This window comes from Octopus sinensis, linkage group LG9 (assembly GCF_006345805.1).
Source record: "Octopus sinensis linkage group LG9, ASM634580v1, whole genome shotgun sequence".
In the NCBI taxonomy this organism is placed as follows: Eukaryota; Metazoa; Mollusca; class Cephalopoda; order Octopoda; family Octopodidae; genus Octopus; species Octopus sinensis.
The window spans coordinates 74,445,230-74,467,729 of record NC_043005.1 but is presented as its reverse complement, the minus strand read 5'-3'; the positions used below and the strand labels follow the sequence as shown (position 1 = coordinate 74,467,729).

Sequence of the window (22,500 nt, the reverse complement as noted above, 5' to 3'; positions counted from 1 at the left end):
GGGTATTCGTTTTGTTGAACAGTTTTCAGGAGCGAGGTAGAGGTTCCTTGCCGAGCAAGATAGGGGTTCAAAAATTGTGATGCAAATTCTAAGTGTTGATGTACCATTATATATATATATATATATATATATATATATATACAACCCCACCATTTATTGATTTATATATACATATATATATATATATATATATATATATATATATATATATATATATATATATATTGGGTTGTTCGGAAAGTTTGTGCCGATTTTTAAAGGAAAAATAAAGGTCAATAAATACTTGCCATTACATTTGTACTCAACCAAATATGAACCATTTTGTTGCACATGCGTCTCCATCTTTCCTTTAACTTAAAAATACCCTCTTCCCAGAACTGAGGTGGTTTCATGGCAAATAATTCATCAGGTATTTTTTTACGTCATCCAAGGAATTGAGGTTCTTACCATTAAGACTATTCTGCAGAAACCTGAATAAGTGGAAATCCGAAGGAGCAATATCTGGTGAATATGGAGGGTGGGGTAACACATCCCAGCCGAACTGCAGCAATTTTTGTCTGATTCCCAAAGCATCAAGTGCCGAAAATGAACTTTCTTATCTCTCATTTTAAAGGGTTACAAAATTAACACAGGTTATAGGAACATAAACCTTCTTCCACGAAAAGATAGCTTAAAATGTGCTCTAAATGGAGGTGTAGTCAAATCCTATTTTATGGACTCAACCATGTTTTAAAATAAGTCGAAAGGTAAGCTACGACAAATCGGCACGAACTTTCCGGACAACCCAATATATATAATATATATATATATTATATATATATATATATATATATATATATATATATATGTTGGGTTGTCCGGAAAATTCGTGCCGATTTGCAAGTGGCTGGGCACTTTTATATATAAAAGTAAGGTTGTGTGTCTGTCTCCTACGATTTAGATTCCTAACTACTCCCACATTTTGCGGTGCAGTTTAACCAAAACCGGGTATCTTATAGTCGTGATTCATATCGAGCCCTTCTGGGTATTAGCGCGCGCCTCCGATGAGTCTACGATTTAAAAAATAATTTACCATCATTTTTTTCCATTTTAATGCTTTTTTTCGCTATTATATAAGGGAAGTAACTCTCTAAAAATGTCTACGATGAGTCAACGATTTAAAAAAAAAATTACCATAATTTTTTTTCCATTTTTAATGCATTTTTTTGCTATTTTTTGGCTATAACTCTCTAAAAATGCTTATATAGTTATTTCCCTTACAAACCCGAGCAACGCCGGGCGATACTGCTAGTATATATATATATATATATATAATATATATATATGTGTGTATGTATCATTAATAGTTTTTAACCGACAGAACGCTTTTGTAACTTTCTGCCGATTAAAACGTCTGTCTATCTATCTCACTGTATTTATTTCTCACTCATTCATAAAATAGTTTTCGGTTGGAATTGAACCGGTTGTTCTGTTCAGAGAATCGCTATCACCTTTCATGTTCCTTGTGTTTTATTGTTAATATTTCCTTAATCAACATTTCTACTGTACTTGTCTTTTCTCTTTTTTGTTGGTGTTTTTTACCTTTTGATGTAATGAAAGATTGAGCGGAATCATTTATTTTCTTTCTGCTTTTTCTTGTTTGTTTTAAGGTTTGCCTAGGTTTTTTCATATCTTATGAGTAAATTTGAGGATGTACGAGGATGTATATATATATATATATGTTGATTCGCTAGCTTCTGCACGCATTTTTTTTCTCTCCTTGTTTCTCTCCATGTTTCTTTTCTGTGTATTTTTCTGTTGAAGAGCGTAGGCTCGAAACGTAAAAGACTTGTTTTATTTATATTCCTGAGCGCCATACTAATACAATTGTTTGTTTGTATTCCACCTGCCTTCGCCTTTTGTTTATTTTCATAAAGCTTCCCGTTATATATATATATATATATATATATATATATATATATATATATATATATATATAATAATACAAAGTAAAATGGATTACTAAATCTAGTTAGATACCTATTAAGCACTCAGTATTAAACGAATTTGGTTAGCTATATCCAACAATCAGGTACCTCTAAATAGTAGAATTAACATCCAAGGTAATTCTTCATGTATGACAAGTAAACCCAGATATCACTTAGAAGAATTTCAAGAATTTCGGAGTATAAGACAATACGAAGAAGAATATACTGAAAATTGTGCAAAAAACAAAAGAAAGGTGTAATTAATTTGACACTCGGGTAAATGAAAGAAACTTTCACGTTTTGAGCCTACTCTCTTCTTCTACAGAAGATATATATATATATATATGTACATATTAGTGAAGGTTTAGTTGTTAAGGTATTCAGCTCACGATCACAAGATCGCGAGTTCAATTCCCGGCGACGCGTTGTGTCCTTCAGCAAGACACTTTATTTCACGTTTCTCCAATCCACTCAGTTGGCAAAAATGAGTAGTATGTGTCATTCAAAGAGCCAGCCTAGTCACATTCTGCGTCATGCTGGATCTCCTTGAGAGCTACGTTAAGGATACGCTTGTCAGTGGAGTGCTCAGCCACTTGCAAGTTAATTTCACAAGCAGGCCGTTCCGTTGATCGGTTCAGCTGGAACCTTCGCCGTCCTCAGCGACGGAGTACCAGTTTTATATGTACCAGTTAGGCACTGGGGTCGATATAATCGACTTAATCCGTTTGCCTGTCCTTGTTTGTCCTCTCTGTGTTTAGCCCGTTGTGGGTAGTAAAGAAATAGGTATTTCGTCTGCCGCTACGTTCTGAGTTCAAATTCCGCCGAGGTCGATTTTGCCTTTCATCCTTTCGGAGTCGATAGATTAAGTACCAGTTACACACTGGGATCGATGTAATCGACTTAATACCCTTTGTCTGTGCTTTTTTGTCGTCTCTATATTTATCCCCTTGTGGGCAATAAAGAAATAATATGTATATATATATAGGCGCAGGAGTGGCTGTGTGGTAAGTAGCTTGCTAACCAATCTCATGGTTCCGGGTTCAGTCCCACTGCGTGGCATCTTGGGTAAGTGTCTTCTGCTATAGCCCCGGGCCGACCAATGCCTCGTGAGTGGATTTGGTAGACGGAAACTGAAAAGAAGCCTGTCGTATATATGTATATATATATGTATTTGTGTGTATGTTTGTGTGTCTGTGTTTGTCCCCCTAGCATTGCTTGACAACCGATGCTGGTGTGTTTACGTCCCCTTCACTTAGCGGTTCGGCAAAAGAGACCGATAGAATAAGTACTGGGCTTACAAAGAATAAGTCCCGGGGTCGATTTGCTCGACTAAAGGCGGTGCTCCAGCATGGCCGCATTCAAATGACTGAAACAAGTAAAAAGAGTAAAAAAAGAGAATATATATATATAGATAGATAGATAGATAGATATATAGATAGATAGATAGATAGATAGATAGATAGATAGATAGATAGATAGATAGAGCCTAAACTTTGAGTCAAAGCAGATCAACACGTTAGGGCGCCAGTTACAACGATGACGACACGCCACTGATAGCTTTTGTCATTATGTTGTTAATAGTTTGACTTGACAATTGCAAGACTGGGTCAATGATTCCAACTAAATAATCAATTGGTTTACTGATTTGTCTTTCGTTTAATTATTGGTTTGGTGTGTTCATAGGAACTAAATTGTAGATTGCAAGAGTTTTCTTTAAAGACTAGTCAGACTAATGAGGGCGTGTGCTGTAGTGATTAACGGGTTGTACACACAATCGCAGGGATCGCTGGTTCGTTTGCCGGACTGGACGGTGCGTTATAATTTTGAGCAAAAAACTTCATATCACGTTGCTCTCTGATATCCGACGTATGACACACCGCGCACCTGCACAGGTAATGGTAATGTTGAGTCAATCCAATGTTAAGTTAGTATAAGAACCGTATATAGCAGTCTACTAGTGCGATGTCTAATGCAATGAAACAATGTGGCTTTTAATAAACTTGTTTTTTTAATTAATTTATTAATTAACTGAGGGATTAATTCATTAACGTAATTCACAAACTTTGCTCATCTCTCTCTAGTTTCATCTTCAAATTACTTTTCTTCGCCTGAAGCATTTTTTAAAAAATATTTTATTTATTTGTTCATATTTACTCTCACCTTCCCGATTTCACTTACCTTATAGTTTCTCTAATTCGTTATATTTCTCTCTCTCTCTCTCTCTCTCTCTCTCTCTCTTCTCTCTCTCTCTCTCTCAATCTCCATCTTCCTCCATGTCTCTCTTTCACTTACACATTGTTCCTGCCTCTCTGTCTCTGCCCCCTCTCTCTCTCTCCTCCTGTTTTCTCCACACACACATTCTCTCTTTCTCTCTCTTACTTTCATTCTCTCCCTCTCTTCCTCCTTCCCTCACATATTGTTACTGCCTCTGTCTCTGCCCCCTCTCTCCCTTCTCTTTCTCCCCCTATCTCTTTCTCTTTCTTGCTCTCTCTCTCTCTCTCCCATCTACATATTGTCCCTATCTATCTGACTCTCTGTGTCTCTGTGACTCTGTTTTACCTCTAGCTCATTGTTGGTTTCTATCTTCTATTATCTTCATTTACTTGTTAAGTCACTGGACTGCGGCCATGCAGGGACTTCGTCCGGAAGGGTTTTAGTCGAACAAACTGACTTTAATACTTATATTTTTTGAAGTCTGGCATTCATCATACATCTTTTGTTGAACTGCTAAGTTTCTGAGACGGTGGGTCAGTGATGAGCGACACTCCAACACACGCACGCGCGCGAAACAGGCCTTCATACAGTTCCTGTTTACCAAATTCACACACAATGATTTGGCCAACCTGGAGTTCTAGTAGAAGATATTTGCCCAAGGTGCCGGGCAGTGGGATTGAACCCCAAAAGCTGTGATTGCAAATCAAGCTTCTTAACCACAGATCCATGCCTTCGCCTAAACATACATACACATATACATACATACGTACATATATATATATATATATATACATACATAATATACATTGCCTAATAGTGGTTTTATCTCTAATTTAATATATATATTTATACTATAAATTAGATTTAATCCTAAATCTAATTTTTCCCCGTAAGTTTGGATTTACTCCCTAATATTATCATTATTAATTTGTATATATATATATATATATATATATATATATATATATATATATATATATATACACATATATATATATACATATATACATACATATATATATATACATATATACATACATATATATACATACATATATATATATATGGCATCTCACATAATATATACTTTACACTCGCCATAGAATATATTTTTTATTCAACCTTTTTTATATATATATTTCATATATTACATACATTTATCATTTTACTCATAAATTTTATATATATCATATATTTCATATATTTAATACATTTCACATATTTCATAATTTTATTCATATTTTTTTCGATATATTCATATATTTCATATATTCATAATTAAATTCATAATTACTTCATATATTTCACATACGCATATATTTCATATATCCATAATTTTATTTATAATTATTTTTATATATTTCACATATTCATATATATCATATATATTTCATATATCCATAATTAAATTCATGATTTTTATATATTTCTCCTCACAATCTTCGCTAAGTGGAATTGTGCTTCTCTTCTAAAAGAAAAGCACCGTCAATGGTAGACTGTGTGCGTTGTTACGTTTAGTGCCGCTGTAGTTTTTCGAACATTGTTTGGGTAAGCTTGTTAATAGTGTAGCGTATCTGAAAAAGACGAACAAAAAGAAAGCGTAAGTTATCGACATATTTTACAAGGAATTTTAATAACAAACTCATAAATATGCACATGCACATACACAGACATATATGCGCCTGTGTATACATAGACAAACAGCGTAAATCCTTGAGTATAGTCCGTCCTTGAGGATAATACGCAGAGGATTTTTAGGGGGCTGTACTTCTGAAAAACCTAAACCTTGTGTATAATACGCACTCCTTCTCTAACGTGAGTCAAGGAGGTCTACATAACGTCCTTGGTTTGTAAAAATGTATACGGTAACGTATATATAACATAATGCAGACGTGTAGCATTTTTGTGCATTTTGTTTGCAGAAAATAAAGAAATAACAGTAATAACGTTTAATAAATGTTGCTTACTGCAAGTTATGGATGATTCTTTTATGACTTCATTGCTTGCAGGCTTAGCTTAAGGTATTTTCGCACCCGACATCACAAAATACGTCTGAATAAACATTGTCGGACAGCAAATAGAGACTCGGACATTTCTTAGAAAATAATTTTCATTTTTAACCTAGTATATAATACGTACTAGGGATTTTGACCTTTAAATTTTGGGGGGAAATGCGGATTATACTCCAGGATTTACGGTAAATATATGCACATCCGTATGTGTCATAGGTATACGTATATGCACATCCGTATGTGTCATAGGTATACGTATATACACATTGTATCTCGACTCTGTCCGATTATGCGTTCGGCATGAGGAAATGATCTTTATACATTGCATTTAAAATTTACTATCCTCGATTATCAATCGCAGAAGTGTGTGTAATCGAAGAAATAAAGAAATATCGAATTCATCCTTCATGTTTTTCTCTCATAACAGATATGTTTTTTTTATATTACGTAAGAGCCTATGCGTGTCACATAGAACATTATTGGATCGGGCATCAGAGGGAGTTTAATGTGAATATTGATAAGAGCTGCAATCAACAGGTAAATTTGTTGCACACCTAATGCATCTGTGCGGTAAGAAGCTTGTTTCCCAACCACATGGTTCTGGGTTCAGTATCACAGCATGGCACATTGGGCAAGTGTCTTCTACTTCTTCGGGCCGAGCAAAACCTTGTGAGTGGGTTTGGTAGGTGGAAAGTGGGTTTTGTAGATGGAAAAAGCCATCGTATATAAATATATGTATGTATATGTATGTGTGTGAGAGAAAGAGGGGAGGGAGAGAGTTCCTACTACTGCTTGATAACCGGTGTGTTTAGATCCCCGTAACTTAGCGGTTTGGCAAATGCGACGGATTGCATAAATAACAGGCTTTAAAAAAATTAAGTACTGGGGTCAATTCATTTGATCATATATATATATATATATATATATATTATATATATATATATATATATATATATATATATATAATAGAAATGTGCTACAAAAAGAAAATAGAAACTACACGTGGAAATGTAAGGGTAAAGTAAGAAGAAAAAAGCGAAAATGCATATTGGACATCAAATGTAAAGGCTTTTTATGAAAAGTAACGATAGATATATACAATTAGATGAAGTGAGGTAGGAATAAAAGTAATAAAAGTCATTATTGTGAATTGTTAAAGAGATTCAAAGGCATACCGGTTTCGTAAAATTACTGTTCACTGGCTTTAAATGCGCACCAATTACCGAACGGTCTCGGGTCTACTAGTCCCTGAGTAAAAAGATTATGTGTAAGGGAGGTAAGTGATTCTAGATTTGATTTAATTAGGGTAGATATAATACTGTAATGTGAATGGTGTATGGGGTTTAGTGGTATTAATTGAAAGGTTAGTAGTGTTCTGTATTATGTTATATGTTCATATTGAGTTGTGGAAGATATTTATTGATGAAAGTTGCCTCTTTATTCATTTTTGCTGTACTGAGGTGTTCTGTGAACATTGATAGAAGGGGAAAATTAGGAAATTAGGATTAAGTTTCCTAGCACACCTTTCTATGTGTTCAATGACCTGTATCTGCCTGTATTGTGGGTGGCGGATTTGTTGTTTGTGGAGAGTGGTTCTTCGACGGAGTGATATTCCTGTTTGGCCAATATACTGATTACCGCACCCTAAGCAGGTAATGGCATAGATTAGGTTTTTCGAGGCACAGGTGAAATTTGATTTAATCTTAAATATTTCACCTTGTGGGTTCAGTGTAACTCTGAACCCTCCAAAAGGTGGGGGCATGAGCCACAGTTAGGTCGACCACATTTTTTTTACTTTTGGTTCCGTTGTTAATGGATATAGTCTTGTGCTGGTTAATATTTTTTCAATGATTTGTATTTTGCTTTTGATAATTTTGTGTGAGCCTAAAATTTTGTTCATTGTTTTATCTCTTGTGAGGGTGGGTAGATTTTGGATGATAATGTTGAAGGCTTCGTTGTTTCTAGGGTTATGTGTGGAGGTGTATGGGAGTACTTTTAAGTCTGGTGTAGTATTTCGGTTGACTTCCCTGAATGTTCCTATATCTATTTCCTTTGCTCATTTAATGCCATCATTTATTAATGATATTCGGTAATGTCTTTTGATTGGTATTGATCTGAGTTCAAGGAGTCTTCGTTCACGAGTACAGGTGTCCGAAACTATGGTACAGATTCTTTTCGCTAGATTATAAGGTATATTAATTTTTATGTGTTTGGAGTGGCATGAGTTGAATAATAGGTATTGTTTTGTATCTGTGAGTTTTGTAGAAGATGTCTGTTTCGATGTGGTTATTGGCTATTTTAATTAGGATGTCAAAAAAAGGGAGTTGTTTATTGCTGTGCTCCATGGTGAATTGTATGTTGTTATTGATATTGTTGCGCTTTATTTTGAAATCGAGGAGTTTGTCCATGCTGTCTTTCCAAAGTATAAAGCAATCGTCCAAATACCTCTTGCAGTTCTCCTTTAAATAGCAATGAAATGAGATGACATATTTTTGTAGTGATGATTGATATATTTTAAGCTCTAGGTAACCCATTACAAGGTTCGCAATCACTGGGGCAGCTCGGGTTCCCATTGCAATCCCACACATATATATATATATATATATATATATATATATGGAGGGAGAGAGAGAGAGAGAGACAGAGAGAGACAGAGAGAGAGACAGAGAGACAGAGAGAGAGACAGAGAGACAGAGAGAGAGACAGAGAGAGAGGAAGAAAGAGAGACAGATAGACAGACAGACAGTTGCATTTCAATCCCGTTGAGTTTGATAAGTTATCGTGCGCAGCGTCTTTTCATCATAACAAAAATCCATAAAAACAAGAATTGTTTCAATTTTAAGAATAGAAGAATATTTTAAGAATAAGATTTATATTTCAGTATAAAACTGGTACTTTATCGGTTATGGAAGGATGGAAGGCAAAACTGACCGCAGCAGGATTTGAACTCTGAAACTAAAGAGCTGGAAGAGATGCCGCTAAGAATTTTGCCCGACGCGTTAATGATTTTATCTGCTTCGTTCCTTTTTTATTGGCTTCAAATCTTAGCACGAGGTCAGCAGTTTTGAAGGAATGGTGTTAGGCACCACCTTCGATCCAAGAACTTATCTGATACTATATTTTATTGAACCCGAAAATATGAAAAACAAAGTTGACCTCGGCAGGATTAGAACCTAAAACGTAAAGAACCGAAATTAATAGCGCAAAATATTTTGTGCGATGCTCTACTGATTCTTTCAATCTATCTCCCTTATTTGTTTCTAATACGCTCTGCCAATTCTCACAAACCATCGCCATTAATTAATATCTAATCTAGGCAAAAGGCCACTAATTTGTGGAAGGAGAATTCGACCCCAGTAATTGACTGGTACTTTTTACTTTACGAAAGGATGAAAGACAAAAAATGACTTGGCTGGATTCTGAAATCGGAAGGTAAAGAACTAGATGTCATATTCTTAGATCATATTCTCGCCAGGATCAATATTGATTTTCATCCCTCTGGAGTCAATAAAATAATACTCTTGATTTTAAACCAATCTAATCGACTAAACCCCACCATCATATCATCGACCCAGGCATTCATACCAAATTCAAGGTTTTATGCTACACAAATCCCTATAGGCGTGGATGTGTGGTAAAAAGCTTGCTTCCCAATCACATGGTTCTGGGTTCAGTCTTACTGTGCAATACCTTGAGCAAGTGTCTTTTGCTATAAGTTTGAGTCAATCAGAAACTTATGAATGAATTTGGTAGACAGAAACTGAAAGAAGCCCATCATATATGCACATACATATATATATATATATATATTTGCGTGTGTGTGTATGTGTGTGTGTGTGTACGTGTGTGCGTGTGTGCTAGCGCGAGCGTTTGTCCTCTACCACCTCTTGACAACCAGTGTTGGTGTGTTTACGTCCCCGTATCATAGTGTTTCGGCAAAAGAGATTGATAGAATAAGTGCCCGGCTTAAAAGAAAAATATAAATACTAGGGCTTATTCATTCGACTAAAAATTCTTCAAGGAGTGCCCCAGCATGGCCGTAGTCTAACGATTGAAACAAGTATAAAAAATGTTAATATAAAGAACCTTAAAGAGGTGGTGATGTGTGATCTGTCAAGTACCAAACATTGCTTAATGCTATTTAGATTTATTCCGTGTAGGAAATATCTCTAGTTTCGACTTTATACTTGGACCATTTATCATATACTAGTATTCGAATGTAAGAAATTTTTAAAAGCTGGTCTCCTCAGAACAAAGTACTTTTGAAAACGTCAAGCTTGTTACTGCTTCATGTAGTTTTGTAATATTAATTCAAGACAAAACCAATACAATATGATAACCGATGACCCACTTTCGATGCTCAGGTTGTGCTAATTTACTTCATCCTCTTTCTTCCGAAATACATCACAAAATCACATTTTATTCCGAGAGCTGCGGAAAAGTTGATTTTTGGAAATGCCTTTTGTGATTTCAGATAAATTTAGCTGCTTTTTGTAGCTCCCTGCTGACGATATTTAAACCAGGTGAAATCTGGGTGAATCCTGGGTGAAACTTGAGTCAACCTAGTTGAGCAAACCTTGATCAATGTCATTCAATAAGTGACGAAACAAACTTTATTTGAACACTAGCACTATGACCCGGCAACGTCGGGTCATAATGCTAGAGCATGCATATACAGCTGCGTGCGTGCGCACATAAATGCGAGTACTGACCAAATCTCCGACCAATCACAGACAGCTAGCTGGCATTCAATTGGCGTATCAAGTTTCGGGCTCTCTAACTGAAAAATTGTGGATTTGTATAAAGGACACACACACACACACACACACACACACACACACAACACACACACACTTTGCCGTTTATATATATATTATAATACTAGTATTTGGAGCTACATTATCCAAGCATTGCCTTTTTTAAGGCCGTAGGCTGGATTTAAGGAATATCTGGCTTCTATATCTAATAGTGTGAGTGACCGCATAGAGAATTCCTCTTAATTCCTCTTTAACCATTATTGTGTCGGGTGGCAGCGGCAGTGGTGGCGGTGGTGGTGTGTTTCGGTTTATTCATACCATGTATTCTATACATTTTATTCGTTCTCTCAAGAAATGTTTACTAACCCATTTCTTTTTTACTTTTTAAACTTTTTAACTTTCAGAACTTTTTCCGTCTTCTTCTTTCGCTGTTTTCCATTCTACAACCTTTAGCAATAATTTTATCTGTATATATATATATATATATATATACACACATATATATATATATAAAAAAAGGCCCTCAGTCACATTTTTAAAAAAAACTTGATATTTGCTTTAACTTGTCAGATGATTATTAAACTAACAGACTTTTTGTCTACATCTTAGCAGCCAATAATAGCAGGTAAGTAACATGTTGAAAGGAACCAAGAATTTTTTTTTTTTATAAGTTGAGTAAATAGCATCTGTCTGAAATTTTCCATCGCTTCATTTTCAGTAATTTTATACTCACCCAAACTTTATGCTAATGCATGCAATTAACTAGCCCCACCCACATTGTTTATGTATGTTTTAAGATGGCTTGAATGAAAGAAAATACAATTAATCTTTCTGTTTGCTAGTCTAAAGTATGTGTAAATTTTACTATAGTAGTTTTGTTTTTGTTTTATTTTTTTCCACTGTAATTTGATTTAATCTCGGGACCGTTAAGCTCTTAATCTAACAATTAACTTCCGTATAGCTCAGATGTTCTACCGACGTTAGGTAAAGTCAGATGGTTATAGTGCTTTTAACCAGACCACAGCAAAAGTATAATAGCATGTTAATCGATGAGATCTGCATGAATGGAAGACAGAGTCAATCTTAGTGGAATTTTAACTCACAACACAAAGGAATATAAATATTGCATAACATTTTGTCCAATACTCTACCGTTTCAAAAAGATTCACCACTCTAAAACCGATTAATTATATATTTAAAAAGCTTGATTGCAAACGAGTTAAGACGTGATAGCTTGTACCATGCTTTTGTTAATTGTTTAAGTTGCCCGTATTATCGCAAATAGACACTTGCAATTTTGCCATTCTTTGACTCTCGGCGTGGAGGCGCGTGGCTTAATGGTTAGGGTGTCAGCATCATGATCATAAGATTGTGGTTACGATTTCTGGACCGGGCGACGCGTTGTGTTCTTGAGCAAAACACGTCATTTCGCGTTGCTCCAGTCCACTCAGCTGGCAAAAATGAGTAACGTTGCGATGGACTGGCGTCCCGTCCAGCTGGGGAACACATACGCCACGGAAACCGGGAAACCGGACCCATGAGCCTGGCTAGGCTTTAAAAAGGGCGCATTTATTTTATATTTTGACTCTCGGCACATCCTGGATGGCCCAGCTAATGACAAATAATGCTGTACCAGCAATCAGCTGGAACTAATTTTCACCTGAGAAGACTGGAGTAATATGAGAATGATATTCCTTGCTCAAAGACACATCGTGCTGGCCGGTATCGAGAATCGAACCAACGACTTTCTGATCGTTTGTTCGACGCTCTCAACATTCGGCCTCATACATTAATTCTGAGGGCAACTATATATGATAGAAGCCTATTACAAAAGAAAAAGAAAAGAAAAGAAAAAAATCTAATTACCAGCTAGAAGCTACAAAACAAAAAGCTTGGAATAGCTTTCCGAATGGCTTGTGTATTATACGTGTATATATATATATATATATATATATATATATATATATACTAGCAGTATCGCTCGGCGTTGCTCGGGTTTGTAAGGGAAATAACTATATAAGCATTTTTAGAGAGTTATAGCCAAAAAATAGCAAAAAAATGCATTAAAATGGAAAAAATGGTGGTAAATGTTTTTTTAAATCGTAGACTCATCGTAGACGCGCGCTAATACCCAGAAGGGCTCGATATGAATCACGACTATAAGATACCCGGTTTTGGTTAAACTGCACCGCAAATGTGGGAGTAGTTAGGAATCTAAATCGTAGGAGACAGACACACAACTTCACTTTTATATATATAAAGATATATATATATATATATATATATATATATATATATATATATATATATATATATATATATATTATATATATATATATATATATATGCGTAGTATGGGGGTTTAGTTCGCAGGTGATCTAAACGATTAGGTACATTGTAACGGATTACTAGGGCGCCAAGGTTACAACCGAGAAGTAGATATGGGGCCATTGCAGATTTCCGATGCAGCGGATATATAATTGTTAAAAAAAAGAGGAACACAATAACTAATTTTCCAATAATAGTACCATATACGACTTGGGATATTTGCCTTGCCTTAATGTTTGTTATCCTCTTTAACAATCATATATTTATATATGTATATGTGAGTGCATGAGCATATGTTCTCATGTTTCTGCTTATACATACATACATGATGGCTGTAAACTCCTGTTCGAGTTTTGCCATCGCCTCTTCTAGAATCCCACACATGCGACGGCTACGAACAGCCATTATTGAGATAGGTCTTACTTTGTTTTCAAGCGATGCCTGTGCATGAGGATTTTTTTTTATAGTGGGGAAAGGATTTGCACAAATCCAATCCCATTCCCTGAACATGGACAACATGAACTCAAAAAGAAGAACAAGTCTACATCATCGAATATTGTCAGTGTCGCAGGTTTTCTCTCAGAGTTTCCCTTCTCTAGAGAGATGTCGTGAGGATTTGCACAAATCCAATCCCATTCCCTTAACATGGACAACATGAACTCAAAAAGAAGAACAAGTCTACATCATCGAATATTGTTAGTGTCGTAGGTTTTCTCTCGGAGTTTACCTCTCCCACAGAGATGTTGTGACAACAGAGGGGCTTCTCACTCCCACTGGGCCAACCGCGCGCCTGGACACCAAACCAGGTCTTTCCACGTCCCTGCGCATACATACATGCATACATACACGTGTACACATATTGTCGGATGGCCGTTCACTGCCCATGACCTCTTACATTCATTCATTCATTCATTCATTCATTCATTCATACATGCATACATACAGACATGCTTACATACAAACTCGCACACTGAAAAAAACAATCTATAAGTGGAACAATAAAAATATGTAAGGTTTAAATATGCAATTTTAAAATGTGACTTTGTTTTTGTTATCTAGAATCCTACGACGGAGCCTTGTATCTTTGTTAGAAACCTACTCCTTCCTCGGGGGAGTAGGTTTCTAACAAATAACTAAAAACAGGCAATAACGAACATGCATATCTGTCTGTCTGTCTGTCTGTCTGTCTGTCTATCTCTCTCTCTATCTATCTATCTATCTATCTATCTATCTATTTGTCTGTCTGTCTCTGTCTATCTGTCTGTCTCTCTCTCTCTCTCTCTCTCTCTCTATATATATATATATATATAATATATATATATCTATCTATCTATCTATATATATATATATATATATATATAACGGGAAGCTTTATGAAAATAAACAAAAGACGAAGGCAGGTGGAATACAAACAAGCAATTGTATTAGTATGGCGCTCAGGAATATAAATAAAACAAGTCTTTTACGTTTCGAGCCTACGCTCTTCAACAGAAAGATACACAGAAAAGAAACACAGAAAGAAACAAGGAGATATGTATATATATATATTATATATATATATGCAAACACACACACACATACAGAGAAAGAGAGAGGGAAACAGGCAGACAGTTACATAGATAGATAGATAGATAGATAGATGATAGATAGATAGATAGATAGATAGATAGATAGATAGATAGATAGATAGATAGATAGATAGATAGATAGATAGATATAGATAAAACCACGTGTACCCTCCCACATACTTAGTTTGAAAGCACAATAATCTTTAACTAAAAAGGCAAGAAATTTCTGATGTAAATACTTAGAATAATGAATGGAAAATCTTCCCTCGCACCCCTTTACTGGGTTCTGAATGCCTGTGTTGATCGCACGCATTTATTGAGCTTTGCATTTGGCATACATTGTCCTGTATGTGCAAATGCTATAATTGCACTGGCTGAAATGCTGCAGTTGATTAATTATCTTGCTTTTGCTGTGTGGTAAGTATTGACTTTCGTCTATTTGATCTCTGTTGGTCAACATACGACCACAAGCGAGATCAAAGTAACGAAAGGATCGTATCTGACAGAAAAGTAAAGTGTATGAGCGAGGGCGGTTTAATAATTAAGTTTACGTTTCGCATTCATATGTGACATAATTTATTAAGCTTCGGCAGGAAGTCGAAATATGTTGCTAGGCTGACAGATGATAGGTGCACGCGTAGCTATGTGGTAAAAAGTTGCTTCCAAACCACATGGTTAAGGGTTCAGTCCCACTGCATGGCACCTTGAGCAAGTCTCTTCTATTATAGCCCTGGGCTGACCAAAGCCCTGTGAGTGGATCTTGTAGCCGGAAACTGAAAGAAGTCCTTCATATATATTTATATATATATATGTATAAGCGTATGTGTGTGTGTGTGTGTGTGTGTGTGTGTGTGTGTGTGTGTGTGTGTACGTTTGTGCTTGTTCCACACTACCGCTTGATAAACGATTTTGCTTGTTTCTGACCTCGCAACTCTGGCTCGGAAAAATGATCCGATAGGATAATTTTCCAAGATTAAAATAGACTAAGTACTAGGATCCAATTGCTCGACTAAACACTTCAAGGCGATGCCCCAGCATGGCCACTCTCCAATGACAGAAGCAAGTCTCTTATTATATATATATATATTATATATATATATATATAATATATATATATATAGATAGATAGATAGATAGATAGATAGATAGATAGATAGATAGATAGATAGATAGATAGATAGATAGATATGTGTGTGTGTGTAAAATATATAAGGTAGCGAATATTTATAGAAATTTCACTGCCAGTGACCTAGCAAGTCTAAAAAGTCAATTGACAACATATTCTCAATATAAAATATTGTGCATTTAAACACAAGAGAAACTACACTTAACAGGTAATTTTACACGTTAGAAGAAGCAGTAAATACGACCAAAACCACATTTAAGAGCAATTTTAGCAATTTTAGCACAATAGGAGTTCAAGAAATTTCGTAGCGGTGACGAGAGTCTTGAAGATGATAAGTGCAGTGGAAGATGATAAGTGCAGTGGTTGGCCATCGAATGTTGACAACGATCAACTAAGAGCCTTAGTGGAAGCCAATCCACGCACAACTGTTCGAGAGCTTGCTTCTGAATTAGATGTAACGTATACCTTAATTTCCAACCACTTGAAAGAGATTGGAAAAACAAAAATACTTCAGAAATGGGTGCTGCACGAATTGAACTACAAAAAAAAAACAAAAAAAAACGCCGTTTTGAAGTGTCACCTTCTCTTCTTTTACGCAACAAGAACGATCCGTTTCTCGACCGGATTGTGACTTGCGATGGAAAGTTGTCTTTACGACAACCGGCGACACTCAGTTCAGTGGTTGGATGCCGACGAAGCTCCATGACACTTCCCAAAGCCAAAGTTGCACCAAAAGAAGGTCATGGTGACTGTTTGGTGGTCTACGGCCGGTCTCATCCATCACAGCTTTTTGGATCCAGGCGAAACCATTACGGCAGAGAAGTACTGTCAGCAAATGGATGAAATGCATAAGAAACTCCGACAACAACAGCCAGCATTGGTCAATAGAAAAGGACCAATTCTTCTCCACGACAACACTCGACCGCACGTAGCACAACTGACCCTGCAGAAGCTGAACGATTTGGGCTAAGAAACTGTCTCATCCGCCATACTCACCAGACCTCTCGCCTACCAACTGCCACTTTTTCAAGCATCTAGTCAACTTCCTGCGTGAGAAATGCCTGAAAAACCAAGACGATGCCAAATAGGCCTTCAACGACTTCATCGCCACCAGAACACAGGATTTTTACGCTACTGGCATAAATAAACTTGTTTCGCGTTGGCAAAAGTGTGTTGATTCTGATGGTGTTTATTTCGATAAATAAAGTCTTGTTTGAGCCGAGATATGTGTCCCTGAATTTAAAGGTTAAAAACCGCAAGAACTTTCTTGACAATCTAATAGGATGCACATCCCGCTAAACTGATCATTCCGTATACTACTGACTTACTTATGCGTATTCTCATGTGCTTCATGTTGACTTACGAAGATTCAAATTATTATTATGAGGACATAAATGTTCTTTCCTGTTTCCCTACCTTTAGAAATATGCATTATGCGAAGCATTAGTGAATATTCGTTAGGTACTTATGTAGTTATATCAATGGTTCTACAATGACATTGAACCCAGAACACCCAGAATCTGCGAAAGTGGAACTGGAATGTTATGTCAAATAAAGTCAGATAAAAAAGAAATAGAATGCTAGATGTTATTCGTACAGTGACAGGCCCCTTAAAAGCGGGGTTTCGCTACGGTATTGGTCCGAAGCTCAGAAAACCAAGAGGTAACCTATGAATATTTGATGAGGTCCCTTTCTCTCTCTTTCTCTAAAAAATCTTATGGAACTCTTAAATGTTGCTTGGGCAGCCACGTTTGTAGGATGCGCTGGAAGTAGTCTTCTTTCATCTAACACAATCTCTCTCTCACGAGGGTTCTGTGCAGTAGACACTTCTGTCCAATATAACACAAGGAAAGGATAAAAGGCAACATATACCTTAGTACTAGATTTGTAACAGGTTTTTTACATTGCAGGGCTCCCGCAATAGTGTATTTAACAATCTTAATAAGAGGCTCCTTAGTGTAACATACACTATCTTGAATGTCAACTGAAAGGACGCTCAGCAAAATAATAATCTCTTTCATTAATATCGAAGCTCCTCAAAAACATATGTGGATTATAATGATGAACAGGACAATATCCTTGATACAAGAACATTTCTAAATACCTCTGGTTTGTGATAAAGTACTTTTGGTGATGATGCTGTTGTTATTGCTGAGCCTCAGAACAAATCTATCATAAACAATGCTTGTCATGTCCATTCCATCTTTTACTCAAACATAATCTTCCTTCTTTTACTTGTTTCAAGTCATTGGACTGAGGCCATGCTGAGGACACCGTCTTGAAGGGTTTAGTCGTGCAAATCGACCCTACTACTTATTGTCTTAAAGTTTGATATTTATTATATCGGCTGCTTTTGCCGAACCGCTAAATTACTAGGACGTAAATAAACCAATTCCGTTTGGTGGGTACAAACACAAACAGGAACCGTGATCACGTGATCGACCAGACTATCGGATGTTGTTATACATCGCTTGTCCCAATGCGGTTTCTATCATTTTATCTTTAGAATAATATCACCCCGCTGGGTAGACGAACAGGCCAATATTTCCCTTGACCGGAAGGCTAGTCCATCGCAGGGCCACCCATTAACAGCTGAATGGACTGGGGCACCATGAAATGAGGTGTCTTTTCAAGAGTACAACACACAGTGGGTGTGGGAATCGAAACCACGATCTCACGAACGTGAGTGCAACACCCCTAACCACTAGGCCACGCGCCTTCCTTATGTATATATCGCCTGAGGTTATAGCAGAAGACAAATGCGCAAGGTACCGCGTAGTGAAACTGAACCCAAAACCAAGTGGTTCCGAAGAGAGCTTCTTAACTACACAACCACCCGTATGCCTATAATGTATTTTGGATTATATCATATAATGTGTCCTTGTCCTTGAGACGGTAGGGTGTGTGATTCGAGAAAAATTTTGCTGCTATTTCTAGTAGGTCACCGATCACATTGAAGATTGTCTATCCATTCGAAGCTGTTGTAGCTAGTTTCTTATTTTCAAATTTTGAAGAATGTCACTCATTAATGTCTCCAATTAATTACTGTGTGCTGTTAAATTAATTATCTTTATATTAAGAATTCCCCCCAAACGTTAGAAACGAGAGTGCTGACTCTTCAATTTGCGATTTTCGAGATAGAATAATTATTCTACAGACCAATGCCATACTTTCAAATATAAATTGAACTAGGTTAACTTCTGTAGAATTGTAGTAGCAGGAGCAGCAGGAGCAGCAACAATACGTGGCAGAAATAAACTATGCTAAAGTTGCAGAAGTTAAGTTGCACCAACATACATATAAACAGCAGTAAGCAGATGTTAAACGTAAAGATGCAAGCATGGACTTGCAGTTAAGTTGTTTGTTTTGCAATCACGCGGTTCGGGGTTCGATCACACAACGCGGCACCGAGGGTCTTCTTTAACCTGGGACAAACCAATACCTTGTTAATGGAAGTTAGTTGCTGGAATCTGTTGTTGGAAGCATTTGTGTGTGTGTGCGCGCGTGTGTGTGTGTGTGTGTGTGTGTGTGTGCATATATATATATATATATAGAGAGAGAGAGGTACACACTCACGTACACACATGGACACGCGCGCACACACATTTATATATAAATAAACATCTAAAGAAAAAATTCTTTATGAATATGAATGAAATATATATACATATATATATATATATATATATATATATATATATATACACATATATATATATATATATATATATATATATATAGATATATATATATATATTTATCAATCTCTCTCTATATATATATATACACATACGTGAGAGTGTGGGGGGGCGTGTATGTGGTTTTAGGCACAGGCCTGGTTGTGTAGTAAAAAGTTTACTTCCCAAGTGCACGATTCCGGGTTCAATTTCATCTCTCTCTCTCACTCACTCTCACTCTCTCTCTTTCTCTCTCTCTCTCTCTCTCTACACACACATATATATATATACACGAAATTTTAATATATATTGAAAATCTATTAACATATAGTGCAATAAAATATTGTTGTTATTTAGTCTCAAGTAATCTTTGAGCAGGCCTGTGTTATCAAAGGCATTCTAGCTACGACCTTACATTTGTTAGCATAGTCAAAGTATCATTCTTGAAAGTCTAGTAATATATTATGCAACTGAATATTGCTGTTGTTGTTTAGTCTCCGATAATCTTTGATGGAATAATACACTTATGATCAAAGACGTTTCATCTGTGACCGCTCCGTCTTATTTACTGACATGCTTAAGGAAAATTTTTTTTAAAAATCTATTGACATATATTGCAATAGACAGTTGTTGTTGTTGTTGTTGTTGCTGTTGTTGATTTTGTTGTTGTTGATGTTAGAACTGTGCAAACTTATGATCAAAATCGTGCTATTTAAGATTGTTCCATCTTTTTGTATATACAGCACTACATTGTTTAAAGAGTCCTTCTTTTATTAAGCGTTAATATGTGATTTGAGGGAATTCAACTGTGTTTTCTTCTAGGTCATCTAGTGCAGTGCTTCTCGACCATTTTAGAAAACCTTTGGACCCCTTTGTCACCTTTTTTACTCGGATGGACCTGCATGGCCATTCGATGCTTAAAGATCCTATTATTTAAATTGTATAAAAATATTAATATGTCTTATGTATTGTAGAAGTGTAACCAATTTACTGCGCGTAAATTTTAAGAACAAAATTTTATATGAACCCCTCCAAGGGTCGTACACACTCCCAAAGGTCATATGGACCCCATTTGAGAATCAGTAGTCTAGTGCGTTGAGACTGTTGTTGTTTGTTCCTTCTCGAGCTATGCCTGGCTCATAAGGGCCGATTTCCTGGTTTCTTGGCGTATAGGTTCCCCACCTGGACGGGACGACGGTCCGTCGCAGGTAAGCTGCAAGATGCAGAGGAGAGAGTGAGAGAAAGTTGTGGCGAAAGAGTCAGCAGAAGTTCGCCATTACCTTCTACAGGAGCCGCGTGGAGCTTAGGTGTTTTCGCTCATAAACACACACATCGCCCGGTCTGAGATTCGAACCCGCGATCCCTCGAGCGGGAGTCCGCTGTTCTAACCACTAGGCCATGTGCCTCCACATGAAAGTTGAGACTGCAATCGTCTGTCTCGTTTATTAAAATCGTATTGACACGTTGTGGAATTTGTTATGAGAAATCTAAATGGGGGTGTGACATGTGGTAGAACTGTAAAAGTATTGTTGAAGTATAATATTTGTTGTATGTCAATATTTTGAAATAAAAAATGAGTCTGTGTGGGCGAAACAACGACCAAGCGATGTTCAAGTGAAATCAAAATAACTACAAATCTTGTTACACGGTAGAGTAGAACTGTTGTGATATGTAAAGTGAATTAGATTACATTAACACGTTAAACTGGAATTTTAATAAGATGTTGTACATGTAATGGTTAACATATGTGAGAAATTATTTTATTGTAGCATATAATAATAGAACCTTTTTTAGTAATATGAAGTATAGTTTACGTTAGCCAGGCTGAATTTTACTACCCTGCAGCAAGCCTTGCAGGATTTGTGGTTATATGGCGTCTATACTTTTGCTAGTGTTCTATGAAGTATCCTCTTGCTTATCTTATGTCAATACCACGTATCAACCAGTGTGTCGACAGATTTTTTCTGATTCCCAAATATCGAGCATGAGATTGTCGTTTAATTAAATAAGGAATGAATGAACGTGTATACTTCTTATAAAGACAGGGGATGATGTTCGGAGGCTTCTGAAACAATCGTTGCTCCTCGTTACATACGTTACAGTCTCGTACTACAGGGAACTTCTTGTCTGGTTCTTAGTGCCATCGCCCCACCTTTGTTTTTGTGACTCGAGAGCCCATTTACCTTCCACCCAGTCCCCGAAAATGTGGGCACAGAAAAACTGAAACCTGATAATGTGGCCAAAATATTGCAGTATTTGACATCTAACTATGGTCACCAACTTTCGCTCCACTCCCATTACCTCCACTACTTTAACCTTTCCTCATAATGTATGTACGAGCATTGACATGTGCAGGTCGTTCAGACCCTCGAAAGATTGTTGTATAGTTCTCAGGAGATCCATGAATTTTAGTTCTTTCTGTCTCTACTGAGAGGCCTAAGTTTGGGAAATATCGATCTGGATGATCACAGCTGTTCAAGGGATTTAATCAACTGGTTCGGAACTAATAAGGAACTAACCTGCAACAACAGCAAAAAAAAAAAAAACATAAAGCGACAGCCAAAATAATAACGTTAAAAGCAACAAAACAGCATCAAAAGCCATAATAACAACACCAATAAGGGAGTTTCTAGACATCACTCGATCTGCTGAAAGCAACAGCTAAATATCCCTTAATCAGCGTTGACCTTTTTTTTTAAAAAAAAGGAATATTAGATAATTTAGGGCTACATACACATTCTAACTGAAAATAATTTGGTGTGGAGGAGGATGGCCCACCACAAGGTCCAATAAGGGAGCTTCTAGACAACACTCGATCTGCTGAAAGCAACAGCTAAATATCCCTTAATCA

General features: G+C 36.5%; 2 protein-coding genes and 1 long non-coding RNA gene across 4 annotated transcripts in view; 2 read left to right on the top strand and 1 right to left on the bottom strand.

The window, feature by feature from the left end:
* The window catches only part of LOC115215365 (mucin-2), a 510,799-nt gene that overhangs the window by 163,823 nt on the left and 324,476 nt on the right, over window positions 1-22,500 (top strand). The window lies entirely within an intron of this gene.
* LOC115215366 (myb-like protein I) overlaps window positions 5,505-22,500 on the bottom strand; it is a 283,128-nt gene continuing 266,132 nt past the window's right edge. For both annotated transcript variants that reach the window (XM_029784515.2, XM_036506032.1), the window contains one exon: window positions 5,505-5,755. In XM_029784515.2, coding sequence (XP_029640375.1) covers window positions 5,696-5,755 — 60 coding nt within the window. In that variant the 3' untranslated portion in view covers window positions 5,505-5,695. The remainder of the gene's footprint in view (window positions 5,756-22,500) is intronic.
* Window positions 19,815-22,500, top strand: part of LOC118764876 — an 8,964-nt gene continuing 6,278 nt past the window's right edge. The window contains exons 1-2 of the long non-coding RNA XR_005000699.1: window positions 19,815-19,825; window positions 22,005-22,007. This is a non-coding gene — a long non-coding RNA (uncharacterized LOC118764876). The remainder of the gene's footprint in view (window positions 19,826-22,004; window positions 22,008-22,500) is intronic.